The 22,220-nt window shown below is 62.3% G+C and overlaps 3 protein-coding genes across 12 annotated transcripts; 1 reads left to right on the forward strand and 2 right to left on the reverse strand.

Annotated features, from left to right (window-relative positions):
- The first annotated feature begins 772 nt into the window (after positions 1 to 772).
- On the forward strand, positions 773 to 10,304 carry SSH3 (slingshot protein phosphatase 3). Of its 7 annotated transcripts, none has more exons than XM_062575987.1 (14): positions 773 to 874; positions 1,807 to 1,844; positions 2,121 to 2,286; positions 2,543 to 2,661; positions 2,740 to 2,811; positions 2,877 to 2,942; positions 3,179 to 3,373; positions 3,732 to 3,825; positions 3,960 to 4,088; positions 4,214 to 4,260; positions 4,806 to 4,952; positions 5,408 to 5,608; positions 5,961 to 6,219; positions 9,915 to 10,304. In XM_062575987.1, the coding sequence occupies exons 1-14, from the start codon at positions 821 to 823 to the stop codon at positions 10,023 to 10,025; spliced, it is 1,698 nt and encodes a 565-aa protein (XP_062431971.1). In that variant the 5' UTR covers positions 773 to 820; the 3' UTR covers positions 10,026 to 10,304. The 7 variants fall into 7 exon arrangements, with proteins under 7 accessions (XP_062431971.1, XP_062431975.1, XP_062431969.1 ...); XM_062575991.1 differs by having other exon boundaries at positions 6,070 to 6,219; positions 9,915 to 9,986; XM_062575985.1 differs by lacking the exon at positions 9,915 to 10,304 and adding an exon at positions 6,455 to 6,913.
- Positions 9,286 to 18,494, reverse strand: POLD4 (DNA polymerase delta 4, accessory subunit). 4 transcript variants are annotated; one of them, XM_062575992.1, is made up of 5 exons: positions 18,367 to 18,494; positions 18,111 to 18,211; positions 17,935 to 18,030; positions 17,717 to 17,828; positions 9,286 to 9,841 (listed from the first exon to the last, which is right to left on the reverse strand). In XM_062575992.1, the coding sequence occupies exons 2-5, from the start codon at positions 18,205 to 18,207 to the stop codon at positions 9,715 to 9,717; spliced, it is 432 nt and encodes a 143-aa protein (XP_062431976.1). In that variant the 5' UTR covers positions 18,208 to 18,211; positions 18,367 to 18,494; the 3' UTR covers positions 9,286 to 9,714. The 4 variants fall into 4 exon arrangements, with proteins under 4 accessions (XP_062431976.1, XP_062431977.1, XP_062431978.1 ...); XM_062575993.1 differs by having other exon boundaries at positions 18,304 to 18,377; XM_062575994.1 differs by lacking the exon at positions 9,286 to 9,841 and adding an exon at positions 9,848 to 9,963 and having other exon boundaries at positions 18,367 to 18,493.
- Positions 18,495 to 19,151: 657 nt separating this feature from the next.
- LOC134141622 (glycine N-acyltransferase-like protein 3) lies at positions 19,152 to 21,385 on the reverse strand. The gene is made up of 5 exons (XM_062577938.1): positions 21,308 to 21,385; positions 20,440 to 20,547; positions 20,239 to 20,359; positions 19,656 to 19,776; positions 19,152 to 19,574 (listed from the first exon to the last, which is right to left on the reverse strand). Exons 1-5 carry the CDS (start codon positions 21,383 to 21,385, stop codon positions 19,154 to 19,156), a joined length of 849 nt encoding a protein of 282 aa, XP_062433922.1. The 3' UTR covers positions 19,152 to 19,153.
- Positions 21,386 to 22,220: the final 835 nt, after the last annotated feature.

Here is a 22,220-nt window from a genome sequence, read left to right on the forward strand (position 1 = left end):
TCCGGGGCGGGGGGCTCAGCCCTTGCTATGCACCAGGGGTCCTGGGAAAAGGGGGGGGGCGCATGCCTGAGGGGGTCAGGGTACCCTGCTGCTGGGGTCAGAGCAATGCCAGGCCCTGGGGATTGGGGCCTGGAGGGCATCCCAGCACTGGGCAGAGGGGAATCCCAGGTGCTGGGGATACCTGGGGGGTTCCTGGGTGCTGGGGATCCTAGGATGTGGGGAGGTGGATCCTGAGAGACCTCCCATGGGGTGGTCCACATGCTGGGAGGGGGAATCTCAGATGTGGCCTGAGGGCTGGGAACGGCAGGGCAGATCCCAAGAGTTGCAGAGAGCAGGATGGGGAAGAGACAGGGCATCTCAGGCACAGGACAGGGCTTCCAAGGGGGTCCCAGGCACTGGGAATCCTGGGCACAGGATACGGTGATCTAGGGGGACCTGGGGCACTGTGGATGCTGAGGAGGTCCTGAGCACTGGGGATGGCTGGCATAGGGGAGGGATGTCTGAGAAGACACTGGGAGCACTGGGACCTCGCACTGGAAGCCCTGGGGAGCCCTGGGGATCCCAGGCATGAGACAGGACTGTCCAAGGAGATCCCAGGCACCAGGGATCCTGGGGAAGTCCTGAGCACCAGGGACCCTGGCACTGGGCAGGACAGTGAGGGGGCACCTGGGGCTCCAGGGACGCGGGGCCTAGGGGCCGCCGGCAGCCCAGCCAGGCACAGGGCGGGGTGCGGGTGCTGGGGCGGAGCCGGGCCGGGCCGAGCCGAGCCGGGCGGGGCGGCGGCAGCGGCGCTTCCTGGTGCTGTTCGGCCCTGCGGTGCATGGCGCTGGTCACCGTGCGGCGGGCGGCGGGCTCCACTGCGGGCCCCGCCGCGGTGAGTGGGGGCCTGGCAGGGAGCGGGGCCGGGAGCGGGGCCGCGCCGCGCCGCGCCGGGAGACCGCGGCCACGGGGTGGCGCGGGCCCGGGCCTGCCTGGTTGTGGCCAGCACCGGGGGGGGGGGGGGGTGCGGGCTGTCCCAGTTGCTTCCAGTTGGCAGTGAGGGCTGTCCTATTTGCCTCAAGTATGGGGGGGGGGGGAACACGTCTCAGTCGCTCCTCGTGCGAGGCATAGAGGTTGTCCCTGTTGGTCTCAGTGCAGGGTGCCTGGGCACCAAGGTTGTCCCATTTGTTCCCAGAGCAAAGTCACTAGGAGCCCAGTCACCCCCAGTGCACATCAGGGTCCACCTCACTCACCCCTGGCAGGCAGGTAGGAAGCACCCAGGCAGCTCCCAGGGCCAAGCTGGCCTTGCTTGCTCCCAGCAGGGCTGGGGCTGTGCCCAGTGCTCCCAGCACTGTGGGACTGCCACTCCCCACAGCTCCTGGTGGCCTTAGAGGCTGGCCCCCATAGCTCATGGCTGGGTGTAGGCTCTCCCAGTGGCTTCCAGCACCCCTGCCCCCCCCCCCCCCCACTGCTAGGCCTTATCAGGGTGCACAGCCCAGAGCACTTCCCTCAGGCAGCACCCAGCCTGGGGGGGCTGGGAGAGGCTCCCCCGGGTTCCAGCCACAGGGACCTACCCTCCCCCCCCCCAGAGGACACACTGCTGGCAGTGGGGGCATTTTGCTTGGGGGGGGGGGAGTTTGGCAGGGTTGGCAGGGCACTGGCCCAGCTGTGCCTATCCCAGTACCTGCTGTGCCTGGGCAGGACATTCCTGGTGTGGAGGGGTGCTAGGTGCTCACCAGTGCCCACACTGCCTGGGCAGGGGCAGTTCCCAGGGGAAATGCTATTGCCTGGGATAACACCCCCCCTTCTGCCCCATGCACTTTGCAGGAGGAAGATGTGCCCAGACGTGGCCAGCTGCAGCGGCGGTGAGAATAGGCCCCAAAATCAGAGGACAGGGGGCACAAGGCACTGCTGGGATGGCGGGTGGGTCAGGGGACCACGTGGAGAGCTTCGTCCCCTCTCCTATGCTAGCCAGCCCCACAAGTACTCCCCTTCCACTGACACTGAGCACTTTAGGGGGGTCTCCATCTGTAAGCTGCCATCTCTGCACAAGCATTTGCCTGCAGGCTCAGTTGCACCGTGCGGGGGCTGGGGGAGTGAGAGGTCTCAGGCCGTCTTGCTGTGCCCATCTCGCCTTGCAGGCAGAGCTTTGTCATGGTCAAGGGGGCTGCACTGCTCCTGCCTTCAGAGGAACCCCTGGAGGCCGAGCCTGGCCCAGCAGCGCCCCCTTGCCCAGCAACAGGGCAGCAGGAGCAGCACCTGGAGCTCATGATGCGGTTGCTGCGCCCGCAGGATGCTGTCCGACTGGTAGGCCCTGTGAGGGACAAAGTCTGGGCTGTGGCCCAACCAATGGCACCTCCACAGTCAATGGAGAAGGGGGTGCTGGGAGGAGGTGGCACTGCCCCTGCATGGTGAGGCCCTGGGGGCAGAGCCTGCAGTGGGGCCCCACCCTAGCCTGGTGAGGCCCTGGGGATGGGGCATGCTGCAGGCCCTGCCTCAACCCAGCAGGGTCCTCTGTGTGGGGCAGGCTTCAGGCCCCACCCCTGATCCCCTATGCCCTCAGGCGGTGCGGCTGGAATCGGTGCGGCCCCAGCGGCTCCGGTACTTGCTGGTAGTGCGGCCTGAGGAGGCAGGCGCTGAGGGGCAGACGGTACTGCTGGGTGTGGACTTCCCACATGAGGGGTGAGCAGGGCCAGGGGGCACCGGTGTGCTGGGGTGGAAGGCAGTGGGGCTCCACTAACCCTCTATGCCTGCTCCCAGTGCCACCAACTGTACCCTGGGAATGGTGCTGCCCCTCTGGAGCGACACCCAGGTCTTCCTCGATGGTGACGGGTAAGGGCTGGGGCTGGCAGGTCGGGTGGGGTGAGGTGCACGTTCCTGATCTCCATCTCTCCCAGGGGCTTCAGCGTGACGTCCGGGGGGCAGACCCGCATCTTCAAGCCCATCTCGGTCCAGACAATGTGGTGAGCAAGTCCAGCCCTGCAGCCAGTGGACACTGCATGGGCACAGGGCACACTGGCACTGCCCATGGTCCCAGGTACCTGTGGTGGTGCTGGGTGCTCATGGTGCTGGGTACCTGCGTTGGTGGATGCCCACAGCACCAGTTGCCTACGGTGTTGCGTGCCTGTCATGGTGGGTACCCGTGGTCCCAGGTGCCCGTGGTGCAAGGTACCCATGGTGCCAGGTGCTTGTCGTACAGGACAGTGCTGCAGGAGCTGCACCGGGCCTGCAGCGAGGCAACCCATGGCGGGCACATCCCTGGGGGCCCAGCACTGGCCTGGGCCCGGGACTACGCAGTGGCCGTGGCCTCAGAGCAGAGTTGCATCAACGAGTGGCTGGCGATGGCCGACCTGGAGTCTGTGCGGCCCAGCTCACCTCAGCTGCCCAGCCCTGGGTAGGCCCTGCCCCAAGCTCTGGCCCCACCCACTGACCAATCGGCAGGGTGCCAGTGCGAGGAGCTCATTGGCTGGGGAGTGGCTTTGAGGGTGGAGGGGGTGGAGCTTGTGGCAAAGGAGGGGGGGGGCATGAGCTGGGGGGGAGGAGTTGGGTGGAAAGGTGGGGTTTATGATGAGGGCGGGGCCTAGGAGCTGGGGGCAGGGCTTATGGAGGGGGTGGAGATTACACCTGAGAGGAGAGGGGTAGAGGGATTGGGCAGAGCCTCCAGCGGGGGCGGGGCAGGGCCAGGGGCAATCCTTGGGCAGAGGGCAGGGCTCGGGGCAGACAAGCACCTCCTGACGGGCAGTGGGTGCCAGGCCAGCGGCACCGAAGCTGACAGAGCAGGCGGTGCGGACCCTGCTCCGGGATGTCATGGCCACCGCAGACCTGGAGAACATCACCTCCAAGGAGGTGAGTGCAGGCCAGGCATGACCCCTCCCCCCTTCCCCAGTGTGCGTCACGCCGTGGTCCCAGGCAGGTGGCCCTGGTGCCAGGGCAGGGAGTGTGGATATCCCATGGGCCTCATGCGGAGGGTGGCTGCCCAGGTGCGGATGGAGCTGGAGCACCGCATGGGGCACAGCCTGGCCCAGCACAAGGACTTCATCGACAACGAGATGCTGCTGGTGTTGGCACAGATGGACCGGCCCTCCCGCATCTTCCCACACCTCTACCTGGTGGGCATGGCAGGCAGCAGGGCACAGTGGGGGGTGGCACAGGGCAAGGGGTACAGTGCAGGCACCTGGGGCCAGGCAGCAGGCAGTGTCTGTCCTCATCTGATCACATGCTCTCACCCGTGCAGGGCTCTGAGTGGAATGCAGCCAACCTGGAGGAGCTACAACAGAACCAGTGAGTGTGGGCCATGGGGGTGTCCAGTCTGGTGGGCATGGGGGTGTCATGGGACACTCAGCTGGAAGTGTATGGGGATGTCATGAGCACCTGAATGAGCATGGAGTGTCATGGAGTGCCCAGCTGGGTGGGCACAGGGACATCATGGGGCACTTAGCTGGGAGGGCATGGGCATCCAGTGGAGTGGGCATGGGAGTGTTATGGGGCACCCAGCAGAATGGGCATGGGGTTGCCATGGGGCATCTAGCGGGGTGGTCATAGGGTTGTCATGGGGCACCTAGCTGGGTGGGCATGGGGACATCACAGAGCGTGTGCACATTGGGCTTATGGGACAGCTAGTGAGGCGGGCACTGGGCATCACAAGGCACTCAGAGGTGCACTGTGGGAAAGCCCAGGGCACTCTTAGGTGGCCTTCTGGGGTACCTGCAGTGAGGGCATGGGGCAGCATCGGATGCAGCATAGGGCACCCTGCAGGGCACGGGCAGGGCCCCACTCCCCTGCGTGCAGTGCAAGCCTCTTGGTGCCCACGTCCCCTGTGTCTCTAGGATCACACACATCCTCAACGTGGCACGGGAGATCGACAACTTCTTCCCAGCACTATTCACCTACATGAATGTGCGGGTGTATGATGAGGACACAGCCCAGCTCCTGCCCCACTGGAACGACACCTTTCTTTTCCTCTCTGATGTCCGGTCAGTGGGGCCAGGCGCAGCGGGGGACACAGATGGGCATGGTGGGGCAGGGGACAGCACATGACACAAGGGTTGGAGGGGCACAGAGGGTCACAGGCTGACACTAGAGGGACAGAACTGAGGTAGGAAGGTGCCACCTTCCTGCCTCAGGAAGGAGGGTGTATGGGGCAGACTGGGGAGGCAGGATGGCACCAGCAGGCACTGGGAGCATGGGGAGCTGGGTTCCAGGGCTGTGGGAACGCTGGGGACCTGAGTCTAAGGGCACTAGGAGCCTTGGGGGATGGGGTCCTGAGGGTACTGGGAGCGTTGGGAATAGTGTCTCTGGGATCACTGGGAGCACTTGGAACCTTTGTCCAAGGGCACTGGGAGTCCTGGGAGATAGGGTTCCTAGAGACACTAGGAGCCCTGGGGCATCCAGGAGCCCTGGGGCCCAGGAGCATTTACAGCCACTGCAGGGCCCAGCGGGGTCGAGTGCTGGTGCACTGCCGGATGGGGCTGAGCCGCTCAGCGGCTACGGTGCTGGCCTACGCCATGAAGGAGTTCGGGTGGCCACTGGAGCGGGCACTGCGGCATGTCCGGCACTGCCGCCCTGGCATTGTGCCCAACCCTGGCTTCATGCGCCAGCTCGACTTCTACCAAGGCATCCTGCAGGCCAGGTGAGGCTCAGGGCACCGGGAGTGAGGGGGTAGAGGGGTGGAGGCTGGTGTGGCCATAGACAAGGGAAGGGGCTGGGGGCAATGGAAGCCACACCCACAGCATGCTGGCGAGCGGTGGTGCCTGGGTTGGCCATGCCCCTTGCTAACAGGGTGTGGTGACAGGGGGCGGAGACAGGGAAAGCCTCACCCTCAGGGTGGTAGGCTCAGCACAGGGCGGAGGAAGCCTGTGGCAGGAGCCACGCCCAGAGTCACAGGGGATGGGTGGCCCTGTGAGGGGGTGGGGCCTATGGGGGAGCCACGCCCCTACTTTGGAGATAGGGCCAGGGCTGAGCACCTTGGGCATGTGGCACAGCCGGCACAGCCGCCTGTGGGAGCTGAAGGCTGCGGAACGGGCAGCAGAACCAGACGAGGGCTGCGAGGCCATACCAGGGGACGAGGGCAGATGGTCGCCATCCCCGCAGCCCCCAGGGCCCGAGGAGGCCAGCGGGCACCTGGTGGGGCTGGGGGTGTCAGCGGCCACCCAGCGCCCGCGCATCTCCCTCTGTGCCGTCATGCGGAGCATCAGCCAGATGGAGCCACCTGAGCTGCCAGGGGAGCTCCTAGATGTGGAGGTAAGTGCCAGGACACCTAGAGGGATCTCAGGCAAAGCCAGGGACCCGTGGTACCACAGGGGCTTGGGTGGGTGGGGGAGGGGTGAGGGCATGGCCAGGGTGGCAGGGATCTGTGGGGGTAGGATGAGCAAGTTTGGGGGGGGGGCCTGTAGCCTCCCCATGGCTGCAGTGAGGCTGTGTGGGATGGGTGGCCCCAGAAGTGCATGGCCCTGTCTGGAGGCATATCCCCCTGCAGGTGTTTGAGGCTGCACCACAGGGCAGTGTCCCAGTGTGCCCCACAGAGGAGGCAAGGGGCCCTGGGCACCAAGACGAGCAGTCCCCGGTGGTGGGACTCCAGCACAGCTCCAAGGATGCGGCCTCTGAGAGCTCACCAACATCTGCCCCAGGGGTCCGGCCCTCCTCCCGGCCCCGGCGTGTGGTGCGCCAGGCCAGCCTGGATGGGGGCCCCACAGCGGCAGATGGCCCCGCCCCCGGCACCACGCCCTGCGGGGATGCTGCCCTGTGCTTCGCCCCTCCCTGCGGCCCTGCGCCCTGCGCTGCCCTGTCCCCCACCTCTGACCCTGACCCTGCCTCCAGCCCCACTCCGGGCCCCGCTCCCCACCTCTGACCCTCACCTGGTCCCTCACCTGCCCCCAGCATACTGCCCATATAGAGGAGGCATGAGGGGAGGAGGTGGAGCCTGCTGCACACTGGGGGCAGAGCCAGAGGAGCCATCCCTGCCCCCCCCCACCTCCCTGCCTGCACTTTGGAGGCAGAGGTGGCACTGCCTCACCCCCACACACATTGCCCTGCTGTGCCCCACGTTGGGGAGGGGGGGCATGGCGACCCCATCACTGCATACCAGCACTAGCACTCACCAGTCAGAGAATAAAAGAGTGGAAACGGCTGTCCCTGGTCATGGGATGCTCCCTCGGCCCGAGGTGCCCACGCAGGGGGGTGGTGTGGCCGAGGCAGGTGGCTTTGTGGGCAACGGGGTCTCCTGCAGTCTGTGTGGTGGGCACAAGCCCATTGCTACGTGGGAAGCACTAGGCCATGGCTACACCTGCCATCAGTAGTGGCCAGAGTGAGTGCACGGGGTGCGGGAGGAGCCTTCCCCTCCCACGTTTTCTCCCGCCTGTGGGCAGCCTGCCTGTTGCCTTGTCCCCGAACTCCCGCTTAGATTGCGAGAGTGGGAATAACAGCTCCCCTCAGGCTGCGGCGCAGCGGCGCACTACACTACCCGTCGGGGAGGTCGCAGCCACGGCCAGCTGCCGCCCGCGGGGCCTCATGGGAAATGTAGTCCAGCCACGGGGAAGCGCGCGCGCGACTCAGGCGCCATCTTGTGCTCGGAGGAGACACTGGGTGCGCGTACGCTTTGCAGCAGGCGAGAACCACAGCTCCCGGCGCACCTTGTGCGGGCCTTCTTCCTGGCTGCTGTGGGAGCCTGAAGCAACCATGGCTCTGCCATTGGCTCTGCCATTGGCTCTGCCATTGGCTCTGCCATTGGCTCTGCCATTGCCACTGCCAGAGCCACTGCTGTGGTGTGGGCTGTGCTGAGAGAGCCTGAGGCAAGCCAAGCCAAGGGGGGGGGACTGGGAAAGGACAAGGAGAGAAAGTGGGGGAGAGGGAGCTGGAAGCCTGCCGGAGGCCCGAGGCAGGGCATTGCTGTGGTCACAGGGTGCGGAGGGTGCTGCAGAGATGCTGATCATGTCATGGCTCTAGATCATCCACAGTGGCCATGCCATGACAGTGGTCATCATGGTGTCAGAGCCACACGCTGAGCCCAGGGCTGAGGTGAGAGCTGTGCTGAAGCAGGAGGAGAAGGAGAAGGAAGGAGCAGCTGGCAGGCTGAGCAGGAGGCAGTGGGAGGAAGGAACAGGCTCTCAAGGCAGGGGCAAGGATCGGGCCTGGGCAGCAGCAGACCACAGTGAAGCTTACGACTTCAGCATGGTGTGCGCAGGGACATGCCAGACCTACCATTGCAGCCCCCACAGTGCCCTCAGTGTCAACACTTGCCTCACTGAGCTTTTTGAGTGCATGACACTGGACTACAGGTGAGGGTGCTGGGCTGGCAGCCTCTCCCAGCCTTTGGTGCAGGTCAGCCTAGGGCAGGAGGGCATGTGGGTGCAAAGCCATACAGTAAGCCACACCACACAGCACTGACCAGCCTGACTCAGCCAGGTGTGTATGTGGGCAGAGCCACAGGGCATGAACTGCTCTGAGTTGGGAGAGCGAGCAGGGCATGGGCATGGACAGAGTTATGGAGCACAGATCACTCTGGGCTGGGAGGACATGTGCTCAGGCAGAGCCACAGACTGTAGATTGTTTTGAGGCCAGGAGAGTGAATGTGGGCTCCTGTGAGGGGCAAATGACTTCTGATGAGAGGGCACATATCCAGGAAAGGCTTCTAGAGCCTGCATGGAGCACTGAGGCTATTGCTCCTTATTAGCTGAGGCTGTGCCTTGTTGGAGGTGCAGAGCTGAAATCAGCTCTGGATGTGCTCACTGTCCTTGTGATGGGCTACTCCTTCCCTGCAGCCCAGGATCTCTCTGGTCAGGGGAAGAAGTGATGGGGGACCAGTCCCTGAATCTGCCACCAATGGGTACTCACCAGGTTGTGGCCCAGCATGTAGAGAACTGCTAGAGTGCAGCCAGAGTCCTTCCTGGGTGCAGCTCTCTACGGAGAAGCTGACTGGAGCAAGGATTTCCAAGGTTTCCCCTGAGCCCCAGCCTTTGCTCCCCTCCATGAGTCATGTTTCATGGCTGCCATTGTGGAAAGGGCAGCATGGAGGCACCGGTACCATAAGAAGCAGGCAAGGCAACATCCTTGGATCTGCAGGGAGGGGAAGCAGCTGCCACAGCCTCTTCATACCCCTTTCCCCATAAGTAGACATAAGACAAGGATGAGATGTGGGCCACGGGATTGAGAGAGGGGCCACAACACTGCAATGGGCTCCCACAAAGGCTCTGGTCTGTCTCTCCTGTCCAGACAGGAGCTCTTTCAGAGATCAGACAGATCCTGGTTCTTCTTGAAGCTTTTTTACCTTTTGCCATGGCTTGGGGTTTTCTCAATCATTTCCCACATGCCTTTGGGTGCTCTTCATGTGAGTTTTATTATCTCCCTCTCCTAACCCTTTGCCATGCTGAACAACCAGAAACATCCGTCATTCTCCTCCCTCCTCACTCCCCACCCCCAGCATAAACCCGGCTCCTGGCCTCCAACAGACCATGTTCCAGTAGGTTTTGTGACAGTCATTGCTAGGCTGGCCAGGAGGGAGTTGTCTCTGCCCAACCGTACAGAGACAGCTGAGAAAAAACACAGACCTACACTCTGCAGGCCAAGGCAGAGGGAGTTTGGCTGTGGTATTAGCAACCATTGGGTGCAGTGACAGCATGGCACCAAACTGGATTCAGAGGTTTAGAGCAGAGACAGCAAGGCTTCTCCTGTGGTTTGAAGTGCCGTGGCTTCCATGACATGGCTGGCTGGAGTGCGGTGCCATGGTCTTGAGAGCCATGCTCAGAGGAGTCCTCTCCAGGTGCCTTCTTCCTCCTGGCAGGCAGCTTGGGACATTAGGCAAGGTGCTGCCATCCTGGGGGCCCTGTGCGCTCTGGGCACACTGCTAGGCTGGCAGGATGCTGATCTCCTGGAGGTCCCAAGATCCTCTTTCAGTGTCTCCCCCCACTACGGGCCATTAAAGACCTCCATCCTGTTCCCAGTGGATGAATCGTGTCACCCAAGTGGAAGATGTTCCAGGGCCTGAAACGCCTACAGCGGGACAAGATCTGACTAAACAACGCCATCTGAAGAACTTGGTATTTGCAGTGTGAGTGGGGCCATGGGCACTGCTGTAGGTCCTAGCACAGGCCAGCCTCCTCTGTCCCCTCCCTTTCCTTCCTTCCTGGCACTCAGCCTCAGTAAGGTCAGAATCTGGCACTCCTCTGCCTTTCAATTGCAGACTGGCACCGTAACCGCCTCAAGAGATTATAATCCTTATTGATTAAGCAGCAAGCTACTACAAGCTACTAAGAAACTAATACATCAAGTAATCAATAACCTAGCTAATTAACATGCCTATAGTGTTATTAGTTTACAATTATATAATTTTGGACACAAATAAACAGCAAAGCTACTAATTACTACTCCTAATCTTATGAATCCCACGTGACTGCTACTGAATTACAACTCTTATTACTCTTTTGCCCCCAACACTTTTTGTATTAGGATGCAAATCTATCCCTCTTTGCTCTGCCTTCCCATCCCAAGTCTTTTGTACATAGGCCCAATGGAGAGTCCTATGGGTTGTCCAAAGGGTCCTATCTGGCATCACAAGGGGCTTGGGGGTGGCAGTGCCCACCAGATGTGGATCCATAGGTTGGCATCACTCCTGCCAGCAGCCACCTATACTTTTACTATTAGAAGATTCCCCTCGTATTATCCTTTACCTGATTTTATACCTTAGTCTCAATTTTCTCCATTTCTGGGCCCACTTTTTTTTGCTGCCCTAGCACCTTTTCTTTTCTACCCAAGGAACTTTAATTACTTTTTTTTTTTTCCCTTGGTCCCCATTATGCTACATCCATAGCCAAATGAGATACTTCTGATATTGTCGTCTAAGCAATTTCAGCCTTATATGTGATTACTGATATGGTTACTTAGATATAGGTGGTCTTGCTAGATTCTTGCCCAAAACTCCATCAGAGCAATATGTTATTTATACTGCTCCCACAGCATCCTTGTCCATGAGCAGTACTTTGGATGGTCTCCTGGTTCCTAGTGGAAGCCTTTGCTAGTTACAGGGCCTGGTATCCCAGTGGGACCTCTTGCTCACAGCCTCCAGCCGCTGGAAAGTTACCTGCATGGGATGGGGTGGCTTTCTTTTACTGCCTCTAAGTACCCGTGGATGGGTGGGAGCCCCTGGGGTCTCCCCCAGGAACAGAGGGTCCCTGGTCCCTTTTCTCTCAGGCCCTGGGAGGCTTTGGTGCCTTCCAAGGTGACATGGCCAGGACATGGGAGGAGGTGGCAGCATAATCAGCTCCAGTCCCTTGGCTGCAGAGTTGCAGAGAAGAGCAAAAACCCTACATGCAACTTTGTGACACCACTGGAGGCTGGTGATGGGGAAGAGCACTGCAAGCCAGAAGTGAGCTTCTGGGACCCTTGCTAGCCCCATACCCTCAAATTCTGTCTTGGATGACAGCTCCCATTGTGCCCCTGGGAGGGACACAGTGTTGCCTAGTGAGGTTTGTAGTGGAGTGCTCAGCTCACAGTATCCCTAGCAGCATTGCTCGTGGGTGGCAGGGTGGCAGTGCCCACCAGACATCTGAGGCTGCTACATGGCCTTGTGCTGCAGGCTGGATTAATGGAGGGCAGGTAGTAGAAGCGCCATGTCCAAGCTGTCACCTGGGAGTACCAAAGTGGAGGTTGTACTCATGTGCACAGGTAAAGATATGCAGGCGTACAGCCTCTGTGCACGTGCCTCCCCTTCTGCTGCTCCCTTCCAACCCACAGGGCACTGATACCCCTGCCCAGGGCTGGCAGTGCCACGCAGACCAACTGCCTATTTGAATCCTCTGGCTGCCACCCCCTGTCTCCCCAGGGCAGAGGGCACGAGGCAGCGGGGTCTGTGGTCACTTTCAACCTGTCTCTGCAACCCTGCTGGGTGACACTGTCTGCCCTTCAGGTTGCCTCAGAGTATGAGCAGACTGGGTCAGCCAGCTGGGAAGGAGCAGGGTGGGCACTGCCCACTCTGTGCCAGCTGTGGGGACACTAAAATAGGGTTTGGACTTGCCTCATTGCTCCTGTTTGATTTTCTCCAGGTTCAGAAGACAAAAGACCCAACAGTCTCACCTTGCTAGGTCCCACTGCCCCCCCCCCCCCACCATGCCCACTATCCAAAGAGCTCCCCTTTCACATCTAGGCCAGTCACACTAGCATTACTTGGAGAACCAGCAGTGCTGTCCCCTGGATCTGGGCTCACCAACTCCCCTCACCCTTTCTGTGCATGGCAGGGGGTGCTCAATGCCCAGCAGGATTCAGTGTCCAGTGATGAGGCAGATGGCAGGTGCCCCATGGAACCTGACCCCCTGCACAACCTGGAAATCTTCATTGCAGACCTGGCCGACACCATTTTCTACAGCTGCAACCCTTACGGTGGGCCCAACCTGTGCAGCCTGGATAAGTGGGACAGCCCCTTCTGTGCCTGCTAGAGGCAGCACAGCAGTTCCTGCCCCTGTGCCCCAGCAGTGCCTGACTCCATGCCACTGTGCAGATCACCAGGACAATGCAGACGTGATCCAGCCCGCTCTTGGCCAGCTGCATCCCAGCTTTGGTAAAGATTTCATGGACACCCTTGATCCCCTCAGTGATGAGTGCTGCTGGGTGTTGGCTCACAGCCCTATGGTCCCTCTCCATCCTGTATGCCCTCAGCCTGCTATGGGGCATCCCATAGCCCCTCACCTGTCCCCTCTCTGTCTCACTTGCTGTGAGACAAAGCTCTGCTGCTCTCCTATCCTTCTACACCCTACAGGCTGTCCTCACAGCTGTGGCTCCACTTTGGAGGCTCCTGAGCTGGCAACCCCATCACCCTCGCACCCTCCCTACAGTAATGCCCTCCCAGCCCAGGGTGACCCATGCCTTCTTGTTGGCATGGGAAAGGGCAAGGTAGGCACAAGGTAGGCAGGCCATCTACTGTGTGGGGCCAGGCTCTGGCCACTGGCTCTGCCTGGTATTATGTGCTGGGTGTTGGAGCCACAGAACTGCCCACTCTGCCAGGGCCCTAGGAGGTGCCAAGAAAGTGAAGGTGCCTGCCCTGAAGCTCTATCTCTCTCTCCAGCTCTGTCTGTCTCTGTCTCTGCATGTTTTCCCACTGGGACCCCAGGGAGCCTGGCCATCCCTGCCCTGGGTGGTGCCAGCCCCAGCCATCAGCTCCTCACCTGCTTCTCTTCTGTCACCTCTTCTGGCTCCCTGAAACTTCTCCCTGCTGTGCCTATACTGGCTGCCAGGAAAGGTACTACATGTGCACTGCCTCTCCCTCCACAGGGCACCCATTGCCCATTCCACATGAATGACCCCTGCCCCATCTGTGGGGCACCTCTAGCCCCCAGCAGGCATCAACCATCCCACGTCTATGCTTGGGAGTGATGGGGGGCTGCAGCTCCCTGTGTGGCCTGCTCTCCAGGCAGCTTGGTGGTGCATGGGTGGCAGGGAGCAAAGCTGGCTGGGGTTAGGAGTTGCCTTGATCTATCCTGCCCTGCCTGTCTCTGGCTCTGGTTCCAGCCTATATTAACACTGCCTTCTGTCCTGCCCCTACAAATTTCTTCACTGCTGGCTGCCAGTGCACTGCTGGTGAGTCCCAGGCCTTGGCCCCACTCTGCCAACGACATGACACTGCTGCTGCTGGCCAGCCACGGCCCCAGCAGAAAGGGCATACCTTAGCTTTGAGTGGGCTGGGGACAGGCTCCGCCCTGGCTGGGGAGGGTGTGGCCAGGCTGTGCAGGCTCCACCCCAGCTGGGGAGGGCGTGGCTGAGCTGCACAGGCCCCACCCCTCCTGGGGAGGGCGTGGGCAGTGCATGCATGCTCCACCCCTGCTGGGAAGGGCGTGGCCCTGCCACAGGGCCTCCATGCCCACCGTGTTCCCCTTCCTCCCGGGTGTCCATGGTGCCTCCTGCCCTCTCTGTGGGTCTGACCCCCCTGGGCAGCCCTGGCCCCCCTGCCAGCCCAGGCAGCCTCAAAGAGGAGTCCACAGGAAGGAGGTGGCCTGGAGGTGCCACCACTTGCCTTCCCCCTGGAGTTGGAGCCCCTGGCGCCCCTGGAGGAGCAGCAGACCTTCCTTCTTCCCCACCTCCCTGCCACGGGTGAGCCCCATGGCCTTGCATCTCCCACCACAGCTCACCCTGGTGCTCTCTGTAGTTGCCACTGAGGCCCTGGCACCCACCATGGGCACCTTCACCATGCTGACATCAGTGCCCCTGCCTCTGCCCCCCCCACCAGCCTATGCAGCGTGTCACCCCTGCCCTGGGCACCACTCACTTACCTGTGCCTCCCCCGCCCCCCACCATCACCTCTGCCCCCTCCTTCCTGCAGGGTAGGTGTCTGCTGGGCACAGGCGTGGAGGGGCACCGTGGCATTAGGTCTCGCTAACAGCACCCTGTAACAGGTGCAGTGGCACTGCCCACTGCACCAGCCAGAAACCCCCTCCAGGTGAGCGCCTGTTGCACTTGCTGGGGAGGTGGCCAGGCACCATGCCTGCCATTGTCCTGTCAGCCCTGTCTCTCTCCCTCCAGGGCTGTAATGCCCTGGACTCTGCCATGAGCATCCTGCTGGTGGAGGAGAGCTCCTGCCCCCACTCCAGTGCATCCCCCAGTAGCACTGTTAATGTAGGCCCTGCTAGCTGTGGGGCAGGTGTTGGGTGAGGAGTGTGGGCACAACCATTGGGTGATGGTGGGCATCTGTCCAATGGCGTCTGTCATGCCCTCAGCTGCATCTTTCACACCCCCAGACCTGAAGGCAGAGGAGGGCACAGAGCATATATTACGCCAAGCCTGCAGCCTCCCTGGCATCAAAGTAAGACTGCCTAGGAGGCTGCTGGGAGTGCCAGGGTAGTAAGGGGGCACCGCTGATGTAAGTCCCCTCCCCTTGCTTCCTACAGACCAGCTGTTGGCCTGTGCTGCCCACCACCAACCATGCGTGCTGCATGCACATCAGCTGTAGCTTCAACACTCTTGCCAATCTTGTGGCACCTGCCTCTGCCCAGCCCACCACCAAAGTAGGTCCCTACAGCCCCCTGCTGCTCACCTGTGTGTGGCTCCCTGCCACTGCCTGCCTCTCTGGCCAGCCCCAGTCCCCATCCCTGACCCCCTCCTTGGACCATCCCCCGTCCTTCTCTCTGTGCCAATCTCTGTCCCCATGCCAGTACCCATCTGCCTCCCCATACCTATCCCAATGCTTGTGCCAGTGCCTGTTCCCCTCTCTGTGCCTGTACTCTTGCCCATCCCTGTGCCCATCCCTGTCTCGTGCTCCCCCCGTACCCATGCCTGCGCCATTACCCATCCCTGTGACCATGCCCATCCTTATGCCTGTCTTTTGACCCATGCCTGAGCCATTGCCCATTCCCTATCCCTGTGCCCATCCCCAAGCCCATGCATGTCCCTGTGCCCATAACTGTGCAAGTACCCATTCTTGTGACTATTGCCTGTAGCCAAGCCCATGCCCATCTCTGTGCCTGTGTCAGTGGCTCTCCCATCCCATGCCTACACCTGTCCCCATGCCCATTCTCGTGCCTATCCCACGCACCGGCGGTGTCAGGCTGACAGGCGCCTGCAGCTCTGCAAGGCCTGGCTGCTGCAGCACAGCATGGCCTACATAGGGTGGCTACAGCAGGAGCAGCGGCAGGGCCATGCCATGGTCCAGTGCCTCTGAAGGGAGATCCAGGAGCTCAGCACCACCACCGGGTGAGTGCAGGGGCAGGCTTGGCCCTGCCATTGGGTGGGATCTTGTACACTAGGGTCTGCCACTGGGTGATGCATGGGGGGGGGAGGGAGCCTGGGATGAGCTCTGCCATTGGCTGATGGGAGAGGGCAGGGCCTGGACTAGGTGCTGCCATTGCGCAACACACAGTGGGAGGTGGTGGCTGGGCTCACTTCTGCCAGGCGTGGGGCCAGAGAATCTTATGTGCCAAGTGCTGCCATTGGAGGGTGCCGGGCAGGTGTAGGGCCTGCACAGCCATGCTTACCCACCCATGCCCCCAAGGGGCTCCAGTGGCAGCTGCCCCCTGGTGGGATCCCAGAGGCAGCAGTGCTGCAGGCCAACTTGGCTCCCCAGCTCTTTGCTGACTACATGCACCAGTGGATACTGCAGAATCCCAGGCAGATCCAAGGCCAGCCAAATGACACCTTGTCCTTAACTCAGTGCTCTCAGTTCAGTGCCATTATGAAACTGCTGTTTCATAGATTCACAGAATTGGTAAAGTTGGAAGGGACCTCTGGAGATCATCTAGACCAGCCCTCCAGCAAGTGGCCCATAAGGGGATCAAACCCCCGAGCTTGGCATTATTAGCACCACACTCTAATCAACTGAGCTAAACCTAACCCCCCCCCCCCCGCTGCTTGAGAGCTACAGTGAGGCCATAAGCACCGGCAGCACCAAGGACTTCTGCCAGTCTGTACTAGGCTGGCTGAAGTGGCACTGCACTCTGCCTGTGCTGTGCTCTGGTAGGTCCAGCCCTCGGCCATGAGCACAAGGGCACCACGGGGAGGAACTGGTGCCCCATGTCCCAGGCCCAGTGGGTTCTGCATGGGGGTCCTCTTTGCCTGCAGCCATGGGAGAGGTGGCATGGGGGCACAGTAGGTACTGACCTCCTTCCCCCTCTAGCCATCTCCAGCTCCCTGCTGCAGGTTAGCAAGGTCACATCCATTCTGACACAGCCCACCTGGCTCCCTGAGCAGGCACTGCAGGCCATGTGCTACCTGCCCCACAGTGGGAGCTAAACTACCCTGTGGCACTGATGAGGACAGCTCAGCCACCCTACAGCAGCCTGTGCTCCCCACACTGCTTATGGTGGACCTAAGGTCTCTCTTGGGCAGGGATACATCAAGGAGGGGGCAGGGGGGATCCCCACCCGCTCTATTTTGAGGAGTACAGGGCAGAGTGAGCCCTGGCTGCCCCAGCGCACACAGCTCTGTGAGGCAAAGGAGTCCTCCCCACTTGCCTTGTAGCAAGCAGCTATGTGGAGCAGAGCTATGGAGGTACAGAGAAATGGTGGCCCTAGGGCTGGCATTAAACCCTCTGTCTGTCTGGACAACCTGCCTGGTGCTGTCCTTGGGGGTGAGAGGGAACCATGCCCACCCCATGGTGCCCCCACAGCAGAGCTTCACCCCTTTCCTGTCCTGCCTTGGGACACCACCTGGAGCCTGGGTGCCCCGCTGTTGGGGCCACCATTCCATAGACAGCATGCTGCAGCCCACCTTGTTCACACCAGCCTTTAATCTGCCCGGTGCCCGCTGCGGGATGTGAGCACAGCTGCAGGGGTGCCTGGTGCGGGGGCAGCAGGGAGCAGTGGGACAGCCCTGGGTGCTGTTTTGGGGGGTCGGTGCGCAGACTCTCAGATCGGGTACTCGTGCCAGAGGCTGTGGGGCACAGGTACAGGGAGGTCAGGCCCATGGCCCTGGCCTCTGGTCCCCAGCTCCACTGCATGCCCAGCTCCCCCCCACCTTGATTCCTGCTTTTCCACAGAGGGAGGCTAGTGGCTGTCAGAACTATCAGCTCTGGGACATACCCATGTACCAAGGAGGGATGGCGTGGGCTGCCCTGCAGCACCCACAACTGCGCCACCATGGTGGGGGGGGACGGGGACCAAGAGTTGGCCAGGGCTGATGGGATTTCCAGGGTCCCCCCCACTACCGTGGCACTCTCCTCAGTGCCCCTCGGCCACACTGATGACTGCAGCCTGGTGCCCTGCACTCTGTGCGCCCTGCCCTGCCCCCATTGCCCTCCCGGTGCCCCCTACTGCTCTGCCACACCTACCTATATGTGACAGCAGGGTCGTCCTGGTGCTTGAGAAGGGCATCACGCACGTAGGCCGGGGGGTTCAGCCCCAGAGCCTGTGCCCGCTCCCATCGCTGCAGCCGGGTGATGCCTGCGGGCAGAGGGTCAGTGGGCAGGCGCCGGGCAGGCACCGCGCTGCCCCGGGGGTGCCGGGGTGGACAGGCAGCGCCAGGACAGGCGCTGCCTGGGGCTCTCACCTGTGCAGGGGCCATACTCCCAGCAGAGGTCGAAGTGGCGCAGCATGTCCAGGACGGCCGGGTCCGGGCAGGGGGCTGCTGCCGCCGGTGTCTCCTCTGTGGGGCACGGGCAAGGCTCGGATACCAGGGGCGGGACCTGCCCGCGGCCCCGCCCCGTCCCTCTGCCCCGCACTCACCCCGCCGGGTCCCGCGGCGCCCCTTGGCCTCGGCGTGCCCCGGCGGCCGCCGCCGCAGCACCGGGAAGGAGTCGGTGATGAGCCGCTTCCGCCCCATGGCCCTGCGAGCACAGCGGCGGGCTGAGGCAGGGCCCGGGCGTCCGCGCAGCCCCCGGCCCTCCACTGACACGGCACCGCGGCGCCTTCCCCGCACCTGCCGCGCTGAGAGCAGGCGCCGGCGGCCCAGTGCCCTTGCTCCCCCCAGCCCCCGCCCTACCGGCTCCTGCCGTCAGCAGCAGGAGCCCCAGCGTCCGAGCGGCCGGCCCCGCTCCTTCCTGCTCCCGGCTGCGGCGACTCGGGCGCCCGAACCGCCGGCTCCTCCCTCTGCCCCTGCGGGAAGGCGGAAGCAGCGCGGGCTGCGGAGACGGTAGCCACCGGCCCGGGAGCCAGGCGCCCGGGGGCCCCAGGGAGGTGCCTTCCGCGCGTTTGTCGCGGTCTGGTCCAAACACAGCCCTCTCCGGCTGTGTGCCACCCCCACCCCCAGGAATCACAGCTAGTGACCCGCAAGGGCTGTGCTGCTCTGCTCCCCTCTACCCCCATGGGGGACCTCGTGCCCAGGGGACACGCACACCTGCACACACAGCAGGTGCCAGCCACGCGGATGTGACTGTTGCTTTCCTGCTGTCCCCAGGGAGGGTCAAGAATAGTCCTGTGCAGGGCCACAGCGGTGTCCTGGTACACAGACCACCCTCTGCCCATGTGCAAGGCAGAGCTCCCCCAGGACGTTGCTGTGTCCCACAGATGGTGACGGTGACACCACCAAACCGGCTCCCAGGCTGTAACGGTCAACACTAAGCCAGTCAAGAAACCACCAGCAGCAAGAAAACAGATGAACAGCAAGGGGGGGGGGGAACAACCCTATACAAACCATCAGAGACTCCATAATGCATGTGGTTTCCTCTGCTCCAAAAGATAAGGCATGCAAAGCCAGAGGGCAACCTAGTTTTATTGCCAGTGGGAATGTGTGCCAAGCCCCGGCAGATGCCAGGGGCGGCAGGGTGGGATCAGGGCCCAGTCCAGCCCAGTTCAGGGTTGTGCAGCACAAAGTGGCAGGGACTGGGCAGGCGCTGGTAGCCCAGCTGTTCCTGCAGCCATTGCATGGGCTTGTTGCCTGGGGCCGTGTGCCCAAAAATGGGGAAGCCGCGGGCTTGCCTCTGGCGGGCTGCCAGGATGGTGAGCGCCTGCATATGCCCGCGCCGGCGGTGCGCAGGCAGGGTGTAGCCATGCGCGCTGGTGCCAAAGGCGTCCAGCAGGACCCAGCAGATAGGCTGCGCAGTGGCATCAAGCAGGCACAGGCTGGGGAAGCGCGCCACCATCTCAGCCAGGTAGTGGCGGCTCCGCGTGTTGCCTCCGTAGGCCCATGTGGCATCCAGCAGGTCTGCATGCGCAGGGCTCAGCGAGCCCACTCGGACGCCAGGATCCAGCCTGCAGGCAGAAGAGGGGCTGTGAGCCAGGGCAGGTACCGCGCCAGTGGAGGGGAAGGTGACCATGGCAGGGGGTGCTCACCGGGGCTCGGGCATGGTGCTGGGGTCAGGGTGCAGGTAGGTGTAGTATTCTGACAGTTCCAGCTTGATGCCCTTGGCCCCTGCCACAGCCTGAGATGCTGCCACCACTCCATCCTGCAGCCCTGGGGCACAGCACTTTCAGCAACCCCTCTCAAAGCCACCAGTGTCCCCAGTCCCACTGTCCCAGGCCCCCACCCTAGCCACTGCCCCAGCACCTTGTCACCTGCTCCCAGAGCCCTCGGTGCCCCCACCTCCTTCCACCAGTTTCCCTCAGTGTTACCCACTCCTTACCCTCAGTCCTTCCAGTACCAGCAGTTTTGGCTCCTAGTGCTCCACAGTGCTACTGATCTCTGCCCCCAGTGCTTTCCTAGTGCCTTTCATTTCTCACCACCAGTAACCCCAGTTTCAGCTCCCAATGACCCTAGCACCCCGATACCTGCCCCCAGCACTCTCCCAGTGCCCCCAGCATCTCCAGTTCCTTCCACCAGTACCCCCTAGTGCCTCCAGTTCCTCACCCCAGTGCCACCCAACACCCCCGATCCCTGCCCCCAGCACCCTCCCCACACCCTCCACTCTGGCACCACCAAGGATGTGGAAGGCAGTGTCCCAGCGTAGGACACCCGGGGTCTCAAGCAGGGCCTGGTAGGCGCTCAGGTCATGGTAGAAAGCCGCATGCATGTTCCTGTAGCAGTCATCTGCCGGCACCTGTGTGGCAGGAGGGGGGCTCAGCCGGCCAGGCCCAGCCATTGGGGCAGCCCCAGACCCCTGCATCCCCCAGTGGCCACCTTGCCACGCCGCCGCGCCAGCACTGCACGGAAGTCTGGCCAAGCATCCACCACAGCCTCAAAGTCCCCGGGGTTGCCCCGATTCATGTTCATCACGGCCCCATGCACCTGTGGGCCAAAAGGTTACCCCTGCCTGGCAGGGCCAGAGCACCCTGCCCTCACTAAAGATGTCTGCCCTTGCCCTGGGCTGGTCCAGGGTGAAGGGGGAGGGGGAGGAGCCATAAGCCTGTCTGCCCATGAGGGAGAGGGGCTTGGAGAAGGGGCGGGGCTTGGAAAACACCTTCCCAGAGGGCCTCCTGGGTGGGGAAGGAGGGGCTCATCGGATTGGCTGGGTGACACCCCCACCTGGGCTGGGATTGGTTGGGTCATCCTGCCCTGCAAGGGGATTGGCTGGCTCAGAACCAAGCCAGGCTGACTCTAGCTGGCCCTGCCTAGTACTCTCCTGGGCTGGACTTGGGACTTTCAGCAGGAGAGGGGTCCCTTTCACTGTGGGGTGGGGGATGACACTAGAGTCCCTGTCACTGATGGGGAGGCGAGTAACACAGTGTCCCCATCAGCAGCAGGGTGAGGGACGAGGGGTGACACTGGGGTCCCTGTCACCAATGGGGTGGCGTGGACACTGGGATCCTCATCACCAGCAGAGCAGAAGGGGACACCAGGGTCCCTGTCACTGGCAGAACTGGGGAAGGTCACCAGGATGGTGTGGAGCTGGAGTGGACTGACAAGACTGGGACAGGGTGACCCTGTTACCAGCACAGTGAGGGGCAACAGGTGGCACCAGGGTCCTTGTCACTGGCAGGACCAGGGATAGGGTGTCCCTATCACCAGCAGGTTGTGGGGCAAGGGATGACACCGGGGTCCCTGTCACCGGCAGGGTGAAGGGCAGGCTCCTCCGTAGGGCTCCCTCCAGGCGCTGCAGCTGGGCCGGACATGTCAGGATCAGCATGGCCCTGCCAAGAGACCCCAAATAACAGCAGGATGGGGCCTCCAAGACCCCAAATAACAGCAAGACAGGTCTCCCAAGACCCCATAATGACAGCAGGACAGGTCCCTTGAGACCCCGTAATAACAGTGGGACGAGGACCCCTGAGACCCTACAATAACAAGGGGTACCTTGAAGCTGTGGGGCAGGTGGTGACACCGGCAGATCCCTGCGGCTGTAAGGTAGGTAATGATGCCAGTGGGTCTCTGTGGTCAGGCAGGTGGTAACGCCGGCAGGTCCCTGTGGCTGTGGGGCAGGCAGTGAATCTGGCAGGTCCCTAGGCCACTGCCAGCTGTCATGGCTGAGTGAGTACCCCCTGACCATGGGGCGGCCCTGGGGGCGGGCAGTGAGCAGGATCTGTCCTGCCAGCGCCAGTCACGGGGTCCTCCAGGGGCCTAGTGCTTGGGGACGCGACACTGCCTGCCCCACAGTGCACCAGCGTCTGCCCCTGCTCTGCAACTGCAGAGCCATGCTGGTCTTGAGCCCAGCTGCAGCACTCAGAGAAGGCTCTTTGGAGGAGCTTGCCCACACCCGCTGCCAGTGATGGGGCCCCAGGGGCTCCAACGCCACCACTGTCCCCCCACATTGCTAGTGATGGGGACCCACCTGCTACCACTGCTTCCCCGCCCTGCTAATGACAGAGACCTTGGGGACCCCCCATGCCACCCCTGCGCCCCCCGACCCACTAGTGATGGGGACCCCCATGCCACTCCCTGATCCTCTGCCTGACAGTGACGGGGATCCTGGGATGACCATGTCCTGGTAGTGGAGGGCTCTGCATGGGGATGGCAGTGTCATC

The sequence above is a fragment of the Rhea pennata genome, chromosome 5 (assembly GCF_028389875.1).
Source record: "Rhea pennata isolate bPtePen1 chromosome 5, bPtePen1.pri, whole genome shotgun sequence".
NCBI classification, from domain to species: domain Eukaryota; kingdom Metazoa; phylum Chordata; class Aves; order Rheiformes; family Rheidae; genus Rhea; species Rhea pennata.

Coding starts and splice junctions, on each gene's coding strand:
- SSH3 (XM_062575984.1), top strand. CDS start 821: ATGGCGCTGGTCACCGTGCGGCGGGCGGCGGGCTCCACTGCGGGCCCC. Junction 875..1,806: donor CCACTGCGGGCCCCGCCGCG/GTGAGTGGGGGC, acceptor TGCACTTTGCAG/GAGGAAGATGTGCCCAGACG. Junction 2,662..2,739: donor GTGGACTTCCCACATGAGGG/GTGAGCAGGGCC, acceptor GCCTGCTCCCAG/TGCCACCAACTGTACCCTGG.
- POLD4 (XM_062575992.1), bottom strand. CDS start 18,207: ATGGGGCGGAAGCGGCTCATCACCGACTCCTTCCCGGTGCTGCGGCGG. Junction 18,031..18,110: donor GCGCCGCGGGACCCGGCGGG/GTGAGTGCGGGG, acceptor CGTGCCCCACAG/AGGAGACACCGGCGGCAGCA. Junction 9,842..17,716: donor GACCCTGCTGTCACATATAG/GTAGGTGTGGCA, acceptor TGGGACCTCCAG/GAGATCAGCATCCTGCCAGC.
- LOC134141622 (XM_062577938.1), bottom strand. CDS start 21,385: ATGCTGATCCTGACATGTCCGGCCCAGCTGCAGCGCCTGGAGGGAGCC. Junction 20,548..21,307: donor GCCTGCCCTTCACCCTGCCG/GTGACAGGGACC, acceptor TTTGGCCCACAG/GTGCATGGGGCCGTGATGAA. Junction 19,777..20,238: donor CACTGCCTTCCACATCCTTG/GTGGTGCCAGAG, acceptor GCTGTGCCCCAG/GGCTGCAGGATGGAGTGGTG.